Here is a 19,945-nt window from a genome sequence, read left to right on the forward strand (position 1 = left end):
GGTGTCAGACCTCGATGTAAATTGGCTATTTGGGAGGGACTTTGTGAACAAATCCCTCTGTAAAATCTCTATGTGGGTTTGAGCTGGATTATTGTTGCCTCTTTAACACATAAACGTTTGTCTCTTCCAATATTAACCCAGATTTAGATCACGGGGAGGGGGGGGGTAGACCCAGACTGTGGAACCAGCAGCCAGTAGAACTTTTCTCAGTCGTGGGTCTCCCTGTTTTGAACACCCCGCCCCCCCCCCCAGGGAAAATTTTGCCAGATCTCACATAGCTAAAATTGAAGCAACGGGGCAGCTGACATGAGGAGAAAGCCAGTGCTCTGAGGTCACACACGAAAAACCCGTTGAAAGCTCCATTTTGCTCCAAAACATTTTCAGATATTTCTGTTGTTTTTAAAGGTGGTCCTTGACTTATGGCCACAGTTGAGCCCAAAATGTATATTGCTAAGCAAGGCAGTTTTTAAGTGAGTTGTGCCCCATTTTATGACCTTTTTGCCACAGTGAAGCAAATCCCTGCAATTGTTAAGGAAATCATGCGGTCATTAAACAAATCTGCCTGTCCACATTGACTTTGCTTGTCCAAAGCCTGCTGGGAAGGTTATGAATGATTATCACATGACACCCCACCCCGGGACATCAGAACAGATTGTTGAGGACTACCTGTCATTGTCTGCCTGATGGTTTTATTCTTGATTTTTATATTGAATTGTTTTTGTTGCCAGTTATTTCTGAACATCCCTTTGCAGCCTTTTAGAAAGAAAAAGCACAGATCCTGGTGGGTTTGACTTGTTTTATAAAGATACTTTGGGAAGATCTTGAGAAGCTTCTGAAGGTTTTCTGAGATGGAACATTCTTTGTAGTGGACAAGAGGAGTTAACTTAAAAATAGTACCAGCTTTGTTTCATTTTTCTAGATCTGTGTTTCTCAAGGGTGGCAACTTTTAAGATGTCTGGACTTCCATTCCCAAAATCCCCCAGTCAGTAATGTTGACTGGGGGAGTTGCCAAGTTTTGGAGAGACATCATTCTGGATGGTAGGCATAATAAGTCAATGTGGGCAGGCAGATTCTCTTAATTACCACATGATTCACTTAACAGTCGTGGCAAAAAGTTCACAAAATTGGGCATGAGTCCCTTAACAGTTCTGCTTAGCAATGGAAATGTTGGTTTTAATTGAGGTTGTTAGTTGAGGACTACCTGTGGCTGCTTTGTGTAAGCATCCTATGCTAAGTTAAATTATTTGTCCTCCAGCAGAAGCTGGGCAGCTGTCACCTTCCATTGTAATGTGGTTTGTTTGGGGATGATAATATATGGAAATACAATTGATGTTTTGTACACCAAGATTTAAGATTTGGTAGGTTGTGTGAATCCAGCTTTTTGTAGAAATGGAAGTCAGTTTTGGCAGAAAGGCAGGGTAATGACCTGCTAAAAAGGATTTACCAAGACAATACTCTCCTGGTATGCAATGCAGCTGTAATGGATGAAGAAAGTTTAGTCTTTAGCAGGCACTCTGTGGGAAACTTTTCCCCCTTGTCATTAAAAGCAAATTGATTTACATTGCAGGAGATGTGGGGCAATATGGAGAAGGCCAGACTACCTTTTTAAATGATTAGAGATTTAGAGGTCTATTAAGCTTGTTGGAGAATTCACTAACCGATTTGTTTTTGGCCACACTTGTGCACATGCATTCACACACATGAATGTATCTACCAAAATTGCTTAGCAACCAATTTGGTAGATGTACTATATATATAAAAAAAACTAAAGAAGCATATGCATGAGATTATTAGGAGTCGGTATGAATATAGGGATGCGGTGGCTAGTGGCTAGGACACTGAGCTTGTCGATCAGAAAGATCGGCGGTTTGAATCCCTAGCGCCTGGTAATGGAGTGAGCTCCCATTACTTGTCCCAGCTTCTGTCAACCTAGCACTTCGAAAGCACATAAAAATACAAGTAGAAAAATAGGAACCACCTTTGGTGGGAAGGTAACAGCATTCCATGCACCCTCGGCAATTAGTCATGCCGGCCACATGACCATAGAGACGTCTTTGGACAGCGTTGACTTTTCGGCTTTGAAATGGAGACGAACACTGCTCACTAGAGTCAGGAACAACTAGCACATATTGCGAGGGGAACCTTTACCTTTACAAATACAGTATATTATCTTCTTCACAGCCAGCAGATAAAACACTCAAACGGTGTGTGGTAATAGTATCTTAATGTTTGTATTCCCCCTTCCCGGTTTTGTGTGAGCCGCCCTGAGTCCCCTCAGGGAAAAGGGCGGCCTACAAATGCTAATAAACCTAAACCTAAACCTAAATAGTATGCGTGCAAGGCAAGCAACATTGATGTGTGAATGGTGTTGTTGTTTGCAGACAAAGGCATATCTGTTTTCTACCACAAAATATTACACAACATAATTTTTGACAGCTTTCCCCAAATTGGTACCCTTCCCATGCGTGGGTTGGAAATCGTGTTACCCTAATATACCTAGAAGGCACAAATGTAGGAAAAACTTACTGTGCTAGTTAAAACAGTGAGAGTCATAATTATTTTTAACCTTGATTCAAAGGTTTTCTTATTTTCTTTGTGTTGGATGATGGGTCCCTCGCACTGTTATTTAATCAAAATTGTAAGGAGAGAGGTTTGCAGCATTCTTAGATGTGCCCCAAAATAATTGGGGCCACCTACCCACCTCTGTTTAAATGGGAGAGGGAGGGTTAAATGGCTCCATCAGGATGTCATACTGGAAAGAGTCTTGGAGGGGAATCAGGAAATGGAGTAGAGAATCCAAATCCTGAACCAAAACTGAAATATTTTGTACTGCAAAATATTTAGAATACTAGATAGGACAAATGAGATAATAAATAGGGAGCCAAATTTAAATGTGATTACTCTTAGGCATCAAAAATGTGTATTTGAGAGCCTGTTTTTCTGGTTTGATCCTGCATAGTTCCCAGCCCTTTCAGATGTGTTGCATCTGCAGTTCCTGGAATTCTTAAGCAGCTTTCCAAATATTTGGGAATTCAGAGTGTGTCTATCTCCATATTAGCTGTGTGCCACTTATAATGGAGACCTCATCCCAAATAGATACGTTTCAGGTGTGGTGAAGCAGCTGGGGCAACTGAATTTGAAAATCATTTAATTGAATCTTGCGGATTGTCATTGAAGAGGGATTTTCAAGTGCCACCAGCTCCAAGGGATAGAGTTGTCAATTTTTACAGAGATTATGAATATTCCAAGATTTAAAAAGTGTGGAAGCTTTACCTAGTTCATGCTTAGGCTCACATGTTCTTTATAGCAGGGGCTCCACCCTTGGCAACTTTAATACTTGTGGACTTCAACTCCTAGAATTCCTCATGGTTGCACCAAGGTTAGTGGCCTGATAATTATTTCAAAAGGGTGAGTCACAAGGTTTGCTCTTTTACAGCGTGTAAATAACCCCCCCCAAACCACCACTCTTGAATTAGAGCAAAACTCTTCAAACATGGCACAACTGTAAGACCTGTAGACTTCAGCTCCCAGAATTCCTCAGCCAATCATGAGGAAATCTGGGAGTTGAAGTGCACAAGTCTTAAAGTTGCCGAATTTGGAGAGTTAGAGCAAAATGGAAGGCTCAGAACTTTGCATGCCTAGGGATTTTTTGCGCACGCGCGGGTGCACACACACACAGAATGAAGAGCTAGCTGGAGAAGAGGTTGCTCAGCCCTTCCCTATTTATTCCCCCCACCCCCATTTCTCCTGCCTTCTTCCAGCTAGGAGTTGCAATTGTCCTATTATGGTCAGTGATCTCCCTGTCATGGGGAAAAGTGTTTTGCGGAGTGGGTGATAGAAGAAAAGAGGAAAGCAGACTCTTTCCACACCTTCAATTGAGACTAATCTCTATCCTGTTCTTGGCAAACTACACACAATAGCTGGGATTATGCAGGCCAAGATGGAGTTGGTAATTCGTGATATGCACATGTCAAAACTGGCATGCAACATCTTAAGTGTTGGCCCACTCAGTCTCTTTTTTTCTGAAAAGATTTTTATTTTTTAACAGACATATAATCCAAAGTATACCATTACATCTTAACAAACATTTTTTTAAAGTACTCAATGATCTATTAAGAGACCTAAAAATATGGGTGCCTAATGAGGTATAACTATGTAAGGGTATTATGAGGATAGCTGGAAACTTGAATCCGTCTCACACTTTGGCCAAAAAAGAGGCTTGGAGAGGGGAAACAAATGGAACCTATATATAGGTGTACCTTTAGAAGGAGAAGGTATGTAAAATTAGGAATATGAAGATAGTTCTTGGGAATATAATTATTAATTAATGCCACTGATATTGAATGAGGCTTGCTCAAACGTTGAAATACACCATGCAAAATAGAGGCAGGAAGGGAGAAAAAAGAGAGGGAAAGAGAGAGGGAGAGGAGACAGGAGAGAGGGAAGCAGAAGGGAGGAAGGAGAGAGGGAAGGTGTGGAAAGAAGGAGAGGAAGAGAGGAAGGGGAAGTAGAGAAGAGAGAGAGGGCAGAGGGAAGAAAGGTAGGGCGGAAGAGAGTGGGAGAGGAGAAGGGTTGAAGATGAAATAGACTATAATATAGTATATGGAAAGCAGAAAAGCAAATAAAAATTGATGGCAAGAGGAATTGATATATCATCGAGTACTTCAGTCTCTTGTCCATAGCTCATCCTCCCTCACAGAGTTGTTGTGTGGGTAGTATGGAAAGCAAGAGGGGTACATACAGGTAGTCCTTGACTTACAACCATTCATTTAGTGACCATTCGAAGTTACAATGGCAATGGAAAAAGTAACTTATGATCGTTTTTCAATCTTACAACTGTTGCAGCCATCCCCGTGATCATGTGATCAAAATTCTGGCAACTGGCATGTATTTATGACAGTTGTGCTATCCCGGGTCACCAGCTGCGACCTTCCCAGCCTACCCGATAAGCAAAATCGATGTGGGAGATCCAGATTTACTTAGCAACTGCATGATTCACTTAACAACTGGTAAAAAGGTCATAATTGACTTAACAATGGCCTTGCTCCATAATAGAAATCTTGAGCTCAAATGTGGTTTTAAATTGAGGATTATCGGTATGCAGCCCTGAATTCATGAAGGAAAGGGAAGGGTATAAATCTAATTGATGGGTTGTTTGGTATTGTTTTAATGTTACTTACAAATAAGGCATGTAAACCCTCCAGGGCAATAACAATTGGAGTGGCTATAAGCCTAGAAAATGAAGTGAAATAAAATGAATGTAATTTTTTGCTTTGTCTCTTGAAGGGTATACTGCACACCAAATAATTGACAAGGCCAAGACAAGTAGAACGGGCTAGGTTAAAATCTAAACTAAATCCAGTTTAATTCAGATTGAATTACGATTAATATGATTACTCCTCCATAGCTTTAGCATGACATGTTTACCTCATTTAAAAATCTAATACATCTGGTTGTACAACACTAAGCTTGGACGTACACCACATTTACACAATACAATATGAACAGGAGCTTCCTGTTTTTTCTGATAGCAATTATCAATCGATACTGCTCACCTTATATTATTTCCCCTTCTATTGTATTTCATTTGGATTTCACCATTCTTCTGTACGTCTTAGGTTTTGTGTGTGTGTATTTTATATGTTTGTTAATTTAAAAAAAAAAACAACCATTGTAAGCTTGATTATTGTTGACTTTGGGCCTGACATTCTGGTATGAATCCAGTTTGTTTAGTGAGTCTGGTTCATGTGTGGTTGAAACCCAGAAGGTGTGAACTCAGGTGACTGTGTTATGTAATCCACATCTTTCTCCCCTTTCCTCTACTCACAACAATTGACTTCATTAAAAGTTGACATCTTTGGTGGGAAATTTTAGAGGGTGCATGACGGCAAGTTTGGAAATTATATATATATTTTAATTTTTTTAAAACCACTCACAGCAAAGGGACTCTGGGCAGTGAACAGATTATGTCCAGCTTCTAACAGTTCACACCAGTTTGGGTGAACTGGTAGTGGTAATTTGTCCTGGGTTGCAGAACCGGCAGCTCTGAACCGGTTTCCACGTCTCTTCTGCCATTGGCAGCATGTTTCTGTGCATGCGCAGAACAATTTAAAGTCAGCAATGTGTGGCATGCGCAAAGGAAACCGGCATCAACTGGTACAGGAACACACCCCTGATAATATCCATTGCCGTTGAGGGCATCTATTTGGGAAATGCCAAACTAGTGTAGTTCTGGTACTGCACACCTCTGAACCGGTTTCCACGTCTCTTCTGCCATTGGCAGCATGTTTCTGTGCATGCGCAGAACAATTTAAAGTCAGGTTGGCCACACCTCTGAACCGGTTTCCACGTCTCTTCTGCCATTGGCAGCATGTTTCTGTGCATGCTCAGAACAATTTAAAGTCAGCAATGTGTGGCATGCGCAAAGGAAACCGGCATCAACTGGTACAGGAACACACCCCTGATAATATCCATTGCCGTTGAGGGCATCTATTTGGGAAATGCCAAACTAGTGTAGTTCTGGTACTGCAGTGTAGTGCTACATGACTGCTTTTCAGTATTCTTAAATGTGGTGTTGCTTATTTTTGAGCCCCAGGGAAGTGCCATCAGCTGACCTGGGTTACTGAACAACTGAATGAGGGGTTTGCTCCATTCATTAAAGGGTGGGGGGAGAATGAAAGACAGGAGGAAAGAAAAGGCTTGCTCTTCTCTCCTGCGTGTGGCAGATGGCCTGCAGACCCAGAAGGGACAGCCTGAACCGGCTTGGAAAAGGCTCAGGCCAGAGCAGCATGGACAGATTATTAATTCTGCCATTCCACTCCCTCCCCCTCCCAAAAAGATTAGGGATATACATAGAGCTCATTTTAATGGTAAGTGAGCCTTTGAGAGTGTAAATTGCCCTGTTGGTAGGAGATAATTATATGAGATTGTGGCAGCCAAACCAGTGGGGACTTGCAATGAAACAACCACAATTGAGGTATATAGTGGCATCAAATTTTGGGAATGATAATCCTTTTCTCTGGGATTTTGACCCGTAATTGTGAGCTGACTTCGGGGTGCTATACATTTTTGGAAATAAGGCGTTTTATTGTAGCTCTGAACTTGGTTCTCATCCCCAGCACTGTTTTTAAAATTTAGAGCCTTTGTTTCTTTGCACTTTTGAACATTATCACCTGTTACGTTCAAAAGTCACAACTGGCTAAGTCCATCCAAGATACTAAATCATAAAGTATGATTTACAGGCTGCTGTAGTTGAGTTTTTATAATAGGCCAAGGTAAAACAAAGTAACATATCATGTTGTGGTGCATTTTTTGTAGACAAAATGTATAAGATGTGCTGGGGTGTTCGTTTGTTTGGTGGTTGGTTTTTTTTTAAAGGAAAACTAAAAAAACAAAACAAAACCCAGCTCTTCCACCAGACCTTAGACCCCCAGTAATTTGTGAATTTGCACAAGATATATTTTATTTATTTATTGTTTCCCTGATGTAGTGTCTCTGTGTTATTGTTATTTGTTAGTTTCTTTATTATTTAGTTCAGTTCAGGGATGTCCAACCTTGCAACTTTTAACATTTGTGGACTTCAACCCCCAGAATTCCCCAGCCAGCACAAATCTTAAACTTACCGATGTTGGACACCCCTGTTTTAGTAGAACCGTTGAAGATAATTGGGGGTGGCAAATCTCCTGGTTTAATTCAACTTTCTGCAAAGAAAATGACCCTGCGTTAAAACACAGCCTGGAGAGCAGAAGGTTTTCAAACTGTGGACTATCTACTTCTTTTAAAACAAGAGCTGGACTTTAAATATGGATTTGGGGCATGCCAAGCATATGGTTTCTATTAAACTGTGAGCTTTACTCCCTGGGGTAAGGTGTGATGTGGAATAATGTAAAATAATTTGCATAACTGGCCTAGGGTGCTATACTTAATATTGGGGAGGAAAGAATTATAAGATACAACCCTTAGTGATAGTCATAGATTACTAATAAGCTATCAAATCGTACTAGGAAACAAATAAAAACAATATAAATTGAATGATACAAGCAACGTGGTTATAGTCATAAGTGGGAAGAGATAGGTACTAGGAAGGATGTGAAGAAGAATAGTAATAGAGTCTTAGTAGGTAATATGACAGTGTTGTGGGAATTAGTTGTTTAGCAGAGTGATGGCATTTGGGAAAAAGTTACATTATGTACTATATAGAGAGATCCCCTACCTTTTCTCGGGATTGATTATATGAAGGGGGTTTCTAAATGGAAGTTATTTTATTATTATTCATTATTTTATGAATTTGTTAACTGATACAAGTCAGCTGAAGTTGAAGTTACTTTTTTTTTGCTTGTCAATTCTTACTAATTGAGAGGAGGATCAATTCCAGGAAAATCATTGTCATTTTTTGTCACTATGCATTGGTCATTATTTCTACCTAAAAATGTTGGAAAAGATGTAGCAGCTTTTTTTTTTTAATTTTGCAAATGTATATAATTGCTTATCTATTAATGAAACTCTGGGCAATGAATAACAACAAAAAACCCCATACCACAGGAATTCATTATATCAGTGATCAAATTTGTATGACAAACTAGCTCTTGATTTAATCGTTTTACTTTCATACTTGACCAGCACAAAAACATACATAAGTAAATATTTCTTTGTAAAAATTGAGATGAAATGGTTGTGGAATTTAGAAATGAAACAAGTAGTTTAGGGGAAAAAGCTTCCAAAAATGGATGAGGTGAGGGAAGAAGGCCTCAGAGTGGCCTTCTCAGAGCTCCTGGGACGACAGAACAATAATTGATCTATTCTTATAGCTGAGAATGAATTAGAAAATGTGTTAGGAGATGGCCTTTAGAGACCTGAACTGTGGTTCAAACAAATAAGGAGGCTTCCAATCAAGCTGATTACGTTTTAATTGGTTAGAGTCTATGGACATCCATACTGTTTCTGATTGTTTCGGGTTCTGCAGATGTGTTTTTACATCAAATCAGAATTACTCCTGAGTAATCACCATAAGGCTAAGAGAATGACCTTATTGACTGTTTTAATAAAATCTGAATAAAAGTGCCATGCAGAGTTTTTGAAAGCAAAAAAAAAAGTGTTTCCAGAAACACAGGGACCTCTAGGTAGCACTGGTCTGCAACTCTTGATGTCAAATATTTTCCAGGATTGTGCTGAAGCAGCAGAGGGGAAAATGCAGCATAGAGCCATAGAATCATACTAGGATTGGAAGGGACCTGGGAGGTCATCTAGTCCAACCCCCTGCTCAATGCAGGAGACCATATATACCGTCCCGATGAAATGGATGCCCAATCTTAACAGCCACTGCCTTGCTGAATAAGTCAACCCCCTTTTCTGGAACAGCCCCTCAATTATTGGAAGACAGCCACCATATCACCCCTAATCCTTCCTTCGAATAGGGTAGATATTCCCTTAACTGTTCCTCATATAATTTATCCTCCAGATCAAATTATCCCCTTTGTTGTTCTACGCTGCACACTTTCTAGGGTCAGCATCTTTTCTATATTATGGAGGCCAGTGCAAGCAGTATTCCAAGTGTGGCCTCACCAGTGCAGTATAAAGCAGTTTTGTCACTTTGCATGATTTTGGTACTGTCCCTCTGTTGAGGCAGCCCTGAATTGCATTGGCTTTTTAAGGCAGGTGCAGCACACTACTGGCTCAGGTAGTCCACCAGGAAACCTAGATCTATCACATAGTTCATCCAGGTATCTGCTATTCGCGTGGTGGCGAACCTATGGCACACGTGCCAGAGGTGGCACACAGAGCCCTCTCTATGGGCACATGCACCGTCGCCAGCTGGTCTTCTGATTTCTGGCACACTGGTCTTTGCAGGCACCGGAACGCCAGAAAATAGTCTAAAATGCCCCTAAATGCCCCCCAAAACAGGCATGTGTGTGCCAGCCAGCTGGTCTTCTGGTTCCCAGTGCTCTGGCATGCACACACATGGACATACGTTCTGGTTTGGGTGCTGAAAAGGTTCGCCATCACTGTCCTATTCTATACTTATGCATTTGGTTTTTCTTCCCTAACTGCTGGTCCTTACTTTTCTCAGCTATTGACCTGCATCTTGTTGGCTAGGGCTCAATACACAACTTCGGTCAAGATCCTTCGGAATCCTGAGTATCAAGTGTTGGCTGCTTGTGAAGGAGTTGCTGACAGTTCTCCATGGGCACCCCCTTATGTTTCAAAGCCTTCTTGCCTTGAATCCAAAGCTGAAAACCTAGAGGGGCTTTGAGGGGGATATAGAGAGGGGAGATAAGGATCACAGTGGGGAGGTGATGACAGAAACTGACCAAATAGTACTAGCACTACTGTGGGTTTCCTTTGGAGACTGGGGTTCAGTTCAGTGGGGTAGACAGATTACTAGGGATTATAATCTCTCACCCTCTATGAAAAATGAAAAGATTTTAACTGCAGTCCTATGACTAATTTTGTGGAGTTAAGCGCCATTGAGTTCCTCTCCAGTGTGGGTCAAACTGTTCCTAGGCTATTGCATCCATCTTGGGGCAATGCTTTTTAGGGAAGACGTTGACAAAGTGGAACATGTCTAGAGAAGAACAGCCAAGCTGATAAGGGGTTCCTGGAAGGGAGAACTTCAGAGGCATGGGGAGAGGTGTTGGGTATGTTTAGCCAGGAGAAGGGAAGACTGCAGGAAGGTTAGGTCAGTGTCTTTGAATATCTGAAAAGCTGTTATGCATTGTAGACGATAGGGGAGAATTTCTGAAGAGTTGATGCAGAATCACAACAAATAATGTGTTTAAATTAAAAGGAAATAGGCTTTGGTTGGATGTCAGGAACAATTGCTGATAATACAAGTGCTCAGCAATGGATTCCTTTAGTGGTGGTTCCTTTTTCACCAGAGCTGTTTAATCAGGGTCTGGATAGTCATCTGTTATTGGAACTGTTGTGGATTCCTCCATTTTAGAAAGGTTAGGCTGAATCTATATTTCTCAGCCCTAAAACTTGAAGATGTGTGGGCTTTAACTCCCAGAATTCCCCAGGCAGGCAGCCATCTGGTGGAGGGGAATTCTAGGAACTGAAGTGCAATATTTTCAAGTTGCCAAAACATTTGGGTTAGAGAGCATCTTGGTTCCTTCCATCCATCACTTTAATTATATTATTTAATAACCTATAATGCAATGGCAGCTGCTTTTCAATAGGCATGTACTGGATTGGGCTATCAACTTGACCCCTGAACAAAGGCATAAGGATGCGTTTGTAGCATGGAGAGAAATTTCTGAATTGATGTTATATTTTGAGAAAGGTAAGTTTTGGTTCATGACAGTGTGGAATGGATTGGACTTTCCTTGGTCTGTTTCGGTTTGCTTTCAGAGAATGTTTTGAAATAGAAATTGACTTGATTCAGAAATTCAAGGAGGGGCATATATAGCTACATAGTTCTCATAGTTGGTTGTGTACATTGATATTAGAAGACTGTTGTATTGAGGGTTGTTATTGGACTTTCAGAGTTCTGGGTTGTTTCCTACATTAACCCAAAATAATCCTTGGAGTGTTCTAAGTTCAAAATTAAACATTCTGTGATCAGATGTATTAATGAAAATACATCAATAAATAACACAATCAATATGAAAATGCATAAAAGCAAGTCGGTCAGCATGCCAACTGTGTTCCTTTCTGGGCAGAGAAAGCTTTGTAAGTTGTATTTTATGTCAGTCTTATTCCAGTCCATGATAAATGGAGCTGCCTTTGCAAGTGATCAAAAACTTTAGTTATGGTAGTTAAATCAAACACCTATTGCAAATTTGTGGGTGAATATGTGCATCACTTTTGTTCAGTGAAAATGCACGATTGATTTTATCTGATCATTCTCTGCCTTGCTTTGTCTGTATTTTATAATTTCCTCTTCATTGCTAAACTGCTCTTCCCACTCTTTTTCTGGGCTCCAGAGCAAGCTCCACATGGAAGGTTTCCGCAGTTTGAAAGAAGGAGAAGCAGTTGAATTCACTTTCAAGAAATCCTCTAAAGGTTTGGAGTCCATCCGAGTCACTGGCCCCGGAGGAGTTTTCTGCATTGGCAGCGAAAGGAGACCGAAGGGAAAAAACCTTCAGAAACGCAGGTCGAAAGGAGATCGGTAAGGCTTCGTTCAGGGACTTGTTCAGCGAGTCCGGAAACCTCTTGACTTACAACAAAATGTCAAAGCTTGGAAAAGCAAAGGATATTCTGTGTATTGGAAGCATAGAAATAGATAAATCAGTTTTGTGAGGGTGTTGTTGTTTTTTGGATGGAGAAAAAACAACAGTCAAATTAAGTTTGGAACTCTCTTCCACATAATCTACTGTGTTTCCCTGAAAATAGGACAGGGTCTTATTTTTTTCACCCCCGAAATAAGTGCCTGGCTTTATTTTTGGGGAGGTCTTATTATTTTTGAGGTGCAGGAGGTGGCAAGCATGGTCACCTCATGGCTGCTGCTGCGCTGCTACAGCAGCAAGGCACATCGCTGGGCCTGCCACTCTTTTTGCGGTGGCCATTAGCGTCAAAGAAGGGGCACAATGGCTAGGGTTGTGGGAGCGGCTGTTAGGTAAGGGTGTGTGGGGTGCATGAGGCATGCTTCCCCCCTCCCTTCCCCCCCTCCAGCCTTGCCTCTTCACCTCATGTTTGCACAGCAAACAACCAGAGGAAATGGTGGGAACCAGCTGCACATGTGCTTAAATATTTTTGGGGAGGGCTTATTTTAGCGCATGCACTCAAAAGCCCGATTGGGCTTATTATCCGGGGAGGTCTTATTTTCAGGGAAACACGTTATAAAAGATGTGTGATTTTTTTCCCTTTCTTTCCAGCAGTTTGGCATATTACGCAAATCCGGGCATTCTTTATTTATTTCATTACTTTATTCTGTCTCACCCATAGAGGACTCAAGATAGCTAATAACAATAAAATCTTGCTTGGCTTTCTAAAGTTTCCAGTGATGTTCATTTTTCACCATCATCACGAGAGCTAGAAATTTGTTTAATGTTAATAGGAAATAATGACATCTGACATTCTCACCAAGATAATGATAACAATAAGACAATGGGCCTGTTGGCCTAGTGGTTAAGATGCTGGTTTAGGAACCAGGAGCCTGAGTTCTAGTCCTTCCTTAACCATGACAGCTGACTGGGTGATTTTGGGCCAGTCACCCTTTCTCAGTCCAACTCCGTTCACTTGATTGTTATGAGGAAAATAATAAGGGAGGATCATTAAGTATGTTCACTGTAACGTTGACTTATTATGAAAATAAAGGCGGGATAAAAATCAAATAAGTAATTTCAGTTGCCAGATGTCTTCTGGCATGATGGGAATGGCAAATAGGCATGTAGGCACGCCAGTTCAGGCCTGGGAGAAGAGATGTTTATAATAATAGAAAATACTTGCAGCTTGGGTTTTAGATTTTGGCAGTGGTTTGCTCCCCAAGCTTGTTTTAATTTAGTTTCTGAATGTTTCATTCCCAAACTAGGTAATATCAGCAGAATTTTCTTCTCCTATTCTCCTTAGCTTATAAATGTCTTGTGTGCCAGTCTGATTGGTTGTTCGTTTGGAGCTACATTTAAATTCTGAGAAGCTGATTGGTTTGCTTAATTGGTTGTTTGAATCATCTGGTTTCTTGGAGTGCCAGACACTGTTTCAAAGGAGTGGTAGACAGTGCTCTGAATGTGTTGCCCTGCCCTCTGCAACCCCTTTTTTTCACTTTCAGATCCAACATGATAGCAATAGCACTTAGATTTATATACTGCTTCAGAGGGCTTTACAGCCCTCTAAGCAGTTTTCAGAGTCAGCATATTTCCCCCCAAAATCTGGCTCTTCATTTTACCGATCTCAGAAGGATGGAAGGCTGAGTCAACCTTGAGGCAGTCAGGATCGAACTCCAGTCTGTGGACAGAATTTGCCTGCAACACTGCATTCTAACCACTGCGCCACCAGGACCAAGGAAAGAAGGGGAGAAATACTATTGCACTTAGACTTATATAACGCTTCACAGTGCTTTTACAGCCCTCTCTAAGCAGTTTACAGAGTCAGCATACTGTCCCCAACAATCTGGGTCCTCATTTTACCAGTCTCGGAAGGATGGGAGGCTGAGTCAAGCTTGAGCCAGTCAGGATCGAACTGCTAGCAGTCCTGAATACTGCATTCTAACCATTGCGCCATCATGGCTCTAATATATGCGGCTATGCCTATGCAAAGGCCCACCACCTTGCTTAAATTAGTTGCCTTAATTCTGCTTCACCCAATCTGGTTGTCTCTGGAGGTGTTTGACTATAGGTGTCCCATTATTCCCAGCCAGTTTTACCCTCCTTTGTGGGGTGGCGGCTTGGCCATCAGTTGTCTCCTCCTTCCGCATAAGTTGCTTCCTTTTGGCTTTTTAAGTGAATGGCAGATGCAGATTCCTAGGGCAACAAAGGATAAGGTCAGAGTTCACACACACACACACACACACACACACACACACACACACACACACACACACACCCCAGCTGAATAGAAATAGATCAACCCGTTAGCATTCATGTGCTTGAGCAGTGGCTCATCCCTTGGGCACCCTAGGAAGAGAGAGAACATCAGGGAGACTTCCCACAGCAGTGCATGGAAAAAATATATATACGATATTGCCAAAAATATTCGCTCACAACTGCTTCTGCTTATGTGGATGGGTGAGCGAATACGTTTGGCAATATAGTGTATCTTACAACACTTGTCCCCAGGCTTGTGCCCTCCAGATATTCTAAAGATCGCAGTGGCTGTGGGAGTTGCATTCTTAACACATCTGGAAGGCACCAGATTATCTTACACTGGCTGTATTCCTACAATTGTTAACTGGCTGTTACAGATCTAACAATTTGGCATAGCATACTCAGAGATTAAATTTAGGCCTTTTGGCTAGCAGCTTGCATGAAGTCAGCTCACTTGCTCATTTAATAGTTCAGTGTGTGCACAAACCCATGAGAATGGGGTGATCCTTACTGACTGAAAGACAAGCCTTTAGGCTACACCCTTGGTTGATTCAGGGTGGTCTATTCTTCCTGGCCCTCTAATATCTTAAATGGGCACCGGACTATTTTAAGAGAATCCACTTATTCTACTGACATAATACAGTTGGGAGGATGGGATGCACTGAACAGCAGTGCTTTTATTGCAGAATTACCGTATGGCTCATTTGCTGAGGGATATAGCAATAGCAATAGCAGTAGACTTATATACCGCTTCATAGGCCTTTCAGGCCTCTCTAAGCGGTTTACAGAGAGTCAGCATATTGCCCCCAACAATCTGGGTCCTCATTTTACCCACCTCAGAAGGATGGAAGGCTGAGTCAACCCTGAGCCGGTGAGATTTGAACCGCTGACCTGCTGATCTAGCAGTAGCCTACAGTGCTGCATTTAACCACTGCGCCACCTTGGCTCTTCCCAACACACCTGAAGGCAAACAAAAAACTTTCAGCTGTCTGGTTGGGAAACCAGATGTTCTTAACATGTTTTCGGATAGCATTTCCCATCAGGGGTTGCAAGCTGCAAAACCAAAACTGAAAATTTATGATAGGCATAGTCCAAAACATCTGGAGGGCATGAGACTGCCGCCTGCCTTATCTTTGCTTTTCCACAATTGTTGGGGGGGGGTTTAATAATAGCAACGGGGAGGGGGGTTCCCCCTAGTGGTTGAAAACAGATTTACACATTATTTTAATTCATCAAATTTTTGAAGATCTCTCTGGGAAAGTTGCTGGATCTTCCTTTACTACTATCCCTTGAGGGAGCAATTGGTTCATTGAAGCTGTGTGTGTGTGAAAGAGAGGGGCAGAGAATCTGAAAAATGATGGGAGTGTTGTTGATATTTCTTTGACTTTCCGATTGAGTCGATAGCTATGAGGTTTCCTGATAAGGCCCTGGTTCAGTGTAATCAGATTGGTTTTGTTCAGATTTTATTTATATCAGCCAAGGTCATTAGGGCTCTGCTACCTAGGTTTAATAGGGACAGTGGCTAAGACACCGAGCTTGTGGAGGGTCAGAAGTTTGATGGTTCGAATCCCTAGCACCATATAATGGAGTGAGATCCCCTTACTCACCCCAGCTTCTGCCAACCTAGCAGTTCGAAAGCATATAAAAAATGCAAGTAGAAAAATAGGAACCACCTTTGGTGGGAAGGTAAACGCGTTCCGTGCACCTTCAGCATTTAGTCATTCCCGGCTACATGACTATGGAGACATCTTCAGACAGTGCTGGCTCTTCGAATTTGAAATGGAGATGAACACCGCCCCCTAGAGTCAGGAACGACTATATGTGAGGGGAACCTCAGTGATAATAACTCGGGGACATGGCTCAATGGCTAAGACGCTGAGCTTGTCGATCAGAAAGTTTGGCGGTTTGAATCCCTAGCGCCAAGTAACAAGGTGAGCTCCCATTACCTGTCCCAGCTTCTAACAACCTAGCAGTTCGAAAGCAAGTAGAAAAATAGGAACCACCTTTGGTGGGAAGGTAACAGCGTTCCATGCGCCTTCAGCGTTTAATCATGCTGACCATATCACCACAGAGATGTTTCGGACAGTGCTGACTCTTCGGATTTGAAATGGAGATGAGCATCACCCCCTAGAGTCAGGAACCACTAACACATATGTGCGAGGGGAACATTACCTAGATTTAACATGAATGATAATAATTCTCCTTTGTTTTGGCTAGGTTATGGAGATACACATAGCTACGGCTTTCCTGGAATAACCCTCCTGCTTTCCCCTCCATCTTGTTTTCCTCTTTTCCCCAGATGCTACAACTGTGGTGGCCTGGATCATCATGCCAAAGAATGCAAGCTCCCTCCGCAGCCTAAGAAATGCCACTTCTGCCAAAGCATTGCCCACATGGTGGCCAACTGTCCGATCAAAACGCAGCAGTCGCCCAGTTCTCAGGGAAAGCCCACGTACTTCCGGGAGGAGGAAGAAATGCACAGCTCACCCTTTCTTCCTGAAACCAGGGAATGATCTCTGGAAATCAGTAGGAAATCTGCCCAGTTGACCGGCTTCAGGGCATCAAGTCAGCCAAAATGGGAGCAGAGAACAGCATTGGCTCCAAGCTATGAGTGAACAAGCACTGGGCAGGAGAGCAGCAGCTTTTATCTTTAGCAAAGGCAAAAACTTGAGTGGAAGGGGGAAACCCTTTTTCTCCTTTTAGTGGGTGGGGAATCTAAGGAATCCCTTTCTTAATCAGTTTTGTGAAATTGGAAGAAAAAGCCAAAGGTACCTTCGTGAGCTTGGCTTTCTTCACCAATCCGAGTGAAGATCAAGAAAATGCAAAAAACAAAAAAAAACTAAAGTTATGGATCTCAGGATGTGTTTGTACTTGAGTTAAATGTGTTTGTGTGTCTGTGTCTCTCTGTGTGTATATGTCATTGCTACACATTGACATTGGAATTTAAATAAGATAACTGGCAGGCTCCCCTCTCTTAAGACAATCCGAGGGTCAAGGAAGGAAGAGTCCCACTTTAGAAGTCTTTAGGGACACCGACTCCCCAAACTGCCTGCCCCATGTTTTCTTAACAGAAAATAACTGAATCCCCTCTATTTTCATATCTGAACTGGGATTCATTTGTTGTTAGGGAGAAGTAAGAGCCACATGCTTTTAGATGTTTATGGGATCTGAAGGAATATTGGCAGGCGCAGGAATCTGATTTCTGCCAAAACAAACCTGAAGGATTAGATCTGTTTAACTTCTGTGCTATTAACGTCTATAGCCATGCTCCTTCCTGCAGGTGCTTGTTTGGCTAATTCAGATGTTTAACACACACACACACACACACACACACACACACACACGATACAAACACATAGACACAAAAATGCAAATTTGGCACATATCTAATATTGCCATGCATGCGACCTACATATTTTTCATTCTCTAAATGAGCACAAGGGTTCTAAGTTTAAATATGTGTTTACTTTGTCAAGCCCACTCATCAGATAAAAACTGCTGCTCCATTGCCCAGCTTAATTTCTGTAGCTCTGCCTTTAATTTATTTTGTTCCCGCGGACAGCTGGACTTGCCGTGTGAAAAGCGGGAGGGTGGGTGGACCTCTCTCTGCTCTGAAGCCGTGATGTGAAATCTGCACTACGATGTGCGTGAATGACGTATCTTTGGGTTTGTTATTTTTATTTTTTATTTTGCTTTTCTTTGGGAGGGGGGAATGTTCCCTTGTTTTAAAAGTATAAATATTCTGTTTTGTATTTTTGTATATTTTAAATTTTAAGAGGAAAAAAAGGAAGAAAAAAAACGACACGATTCTGCAATTTATTCTCAGGTATTCTCACACATCTCAGGGATGGAAGAATCTTGGCAGCTCTGGGGCTGAATGGATCAGCATTTAACAGCACAAAGAATAAGAGAGCCTCCGTTTTTAAAACATTTTGTAGCTCTAACAATCTCTGTGTGTGAGTGCATTGATGTTTCTAAATGCTGTATTTTAGTAGATTTCTTCTTTTCCCTCTTGGATACAAGTGAAGGTAAAAGGATTTGTGGCACAGCTCAGAGGAAAGTCTCCATGTAGAGATACTTCTGTGGGGCTTCCTTCCTTTCCCCCCCAAAGTTGCATAAGCTAAAGGTTTCTCCAAGGACTGCCTGTGGACCAACAAGCCAAAGGGAAGGATATCCCACAGCAGTGCATTATATTGGTGATGTAATTTATACCCTAGTATAGTTTTGGTGCCTGATAGGATCTCCTCCTCTGTTCCACCTATCCTTAAGCCTTTTGACTCATTGACCATTCCTGCATCTCATCTCTAGTAGAATTTCTTGTTCATGCATGTTAGAGTCCAGACCCATATTATCCTTTAACTGTCAGTTTCATGTAATGTTCAGATTCTGCAAGTCTTAAGAAACTGAGATAGGAAAGGGGAGAATCTGTAAATTGGTCAGAAAACTTTGACACCTCTTGAAAGTAGAGAAATGTACTTGCTGCGTCAGGCACATCAGCAGACATGTCCACTTATCCAGGCCAGGATGTCTTATACTCCAAGCCCCATGAATTATTTGAAATAAACAAAACAAAAAATCCATCTCCCCTTTCCATATTTTTGTCAGGAAAAGAAAAAGAGAAACTATATTTCATTTGCTGCCTTCTCACTCTGCCCCAAACCCACAGTTGAAGGATGTCACCTCACTCTGCTGAATAGTAGGGCTTGCCTGCTGGAGGTGATATTGCAAGCAGGAAAGGATCTGCAAAGATGGGAGAGTTAGGCAGCAATTGAGAGCATGTAACACTGCAGATGTTGATAAATCATAGCTGTATTAGCTATGCTGGCTGGGACACTGAATTGTATTTTGGAGCACCCAACTTCCCAGTTTTCTACTCTGCTACTCTTGGGAAGTTGTGTAGGATCTGCTGTTTGATATCAAAGTAACTAGCTTTCTCGCAGTTGCTAAGGGGTGAATGCAGCACTCTTAAAACATTTAAGTGGAACAGTGAAAACTAAATGTGTTTTGGGAACTTACAGAACTGAGCAATACAATTCAAAAGATGCTGAACAACTTAAAACTTCCATGTCATTCGTCTTCTGACTCACCCATCACAGAAATAGTGGCAGTGAGAAATATGCAGGTGGTTAATTTTGATATGTTGCTGTGAAGAAACTTACTGTATCTACCTCAGGATTTTTTTTTATGACCATAGGTGTCAAATACAATAGAACTTACCACTAGGTAAATTACTTTGCTCTAGATTGGTCAAAGAATGAATGCTTCCCTAGGCTGTGCCCAAAATTTAGATTGTGGCACCTTGGAGTTTTGAATCTGCTTTTTATTAAGAAGAAAAAAGAAGGATAAGTGACACTCTTCCTCTTTCTAGATGCTTAGTCTGTGTAAATATCTCATGTAAAGTTGTCTGATTTCTTCCCAATTTCTTCTTGGATTATTGTTTACAAACGTAAGAAAAATAGCCAAAGCAAGGGGGTTGTATTTGCACC

At 41.6% G+C, this 19,945-nt stretch overlaps 1 protein-coding gene across 1 annotated transcript in view; it reads left to right on the forward strand.

Moving 5' to 3' along the window:
- LIN28A (lin-28 RNA binding posttranscriptional regulator A) overlaps positions 1 to 19,609 on the forward strand; it is a 36,413-nt gene extending 16,804 nt beyond the window's left edge. Inside the window, exons 2-3 of the mRNA XM_014064105.2 lie at positions 11,922 to 12,106; positions 16,759 to 19,609. Coding sequence (XP_013919580.2) covers positions 11,922 to 12,106; positions 16,759 to 16,972 — 399 coding nt within the window. The 3' untranslated portion in view covers positions 16,973 to 19,609. The remainder of the gene's footprint in view (positions 1 to 11,921; positions 12,107 to 16,758) is intronic.
- Positions 19,610 to 19,945: the final 336 nt, after the last annotated feature.

Source organism: Thamnophis sirtalis, unplaced genomic scaffold (genome assembly GCF_051295495.1).
Source record: "Thamnophis sirtalis isolate CommonGarterSnake01/CBP01778 unplaced genomic scaffold, rThaSir2_p1.2 scaffold_13, whole genome shotgun sequence".
NCBI lineage: Eukaryota > Metazoa > Chordata > Lepidosauria > Squamata > Natricidae > Thamnophis > Thamnophis sirtalis.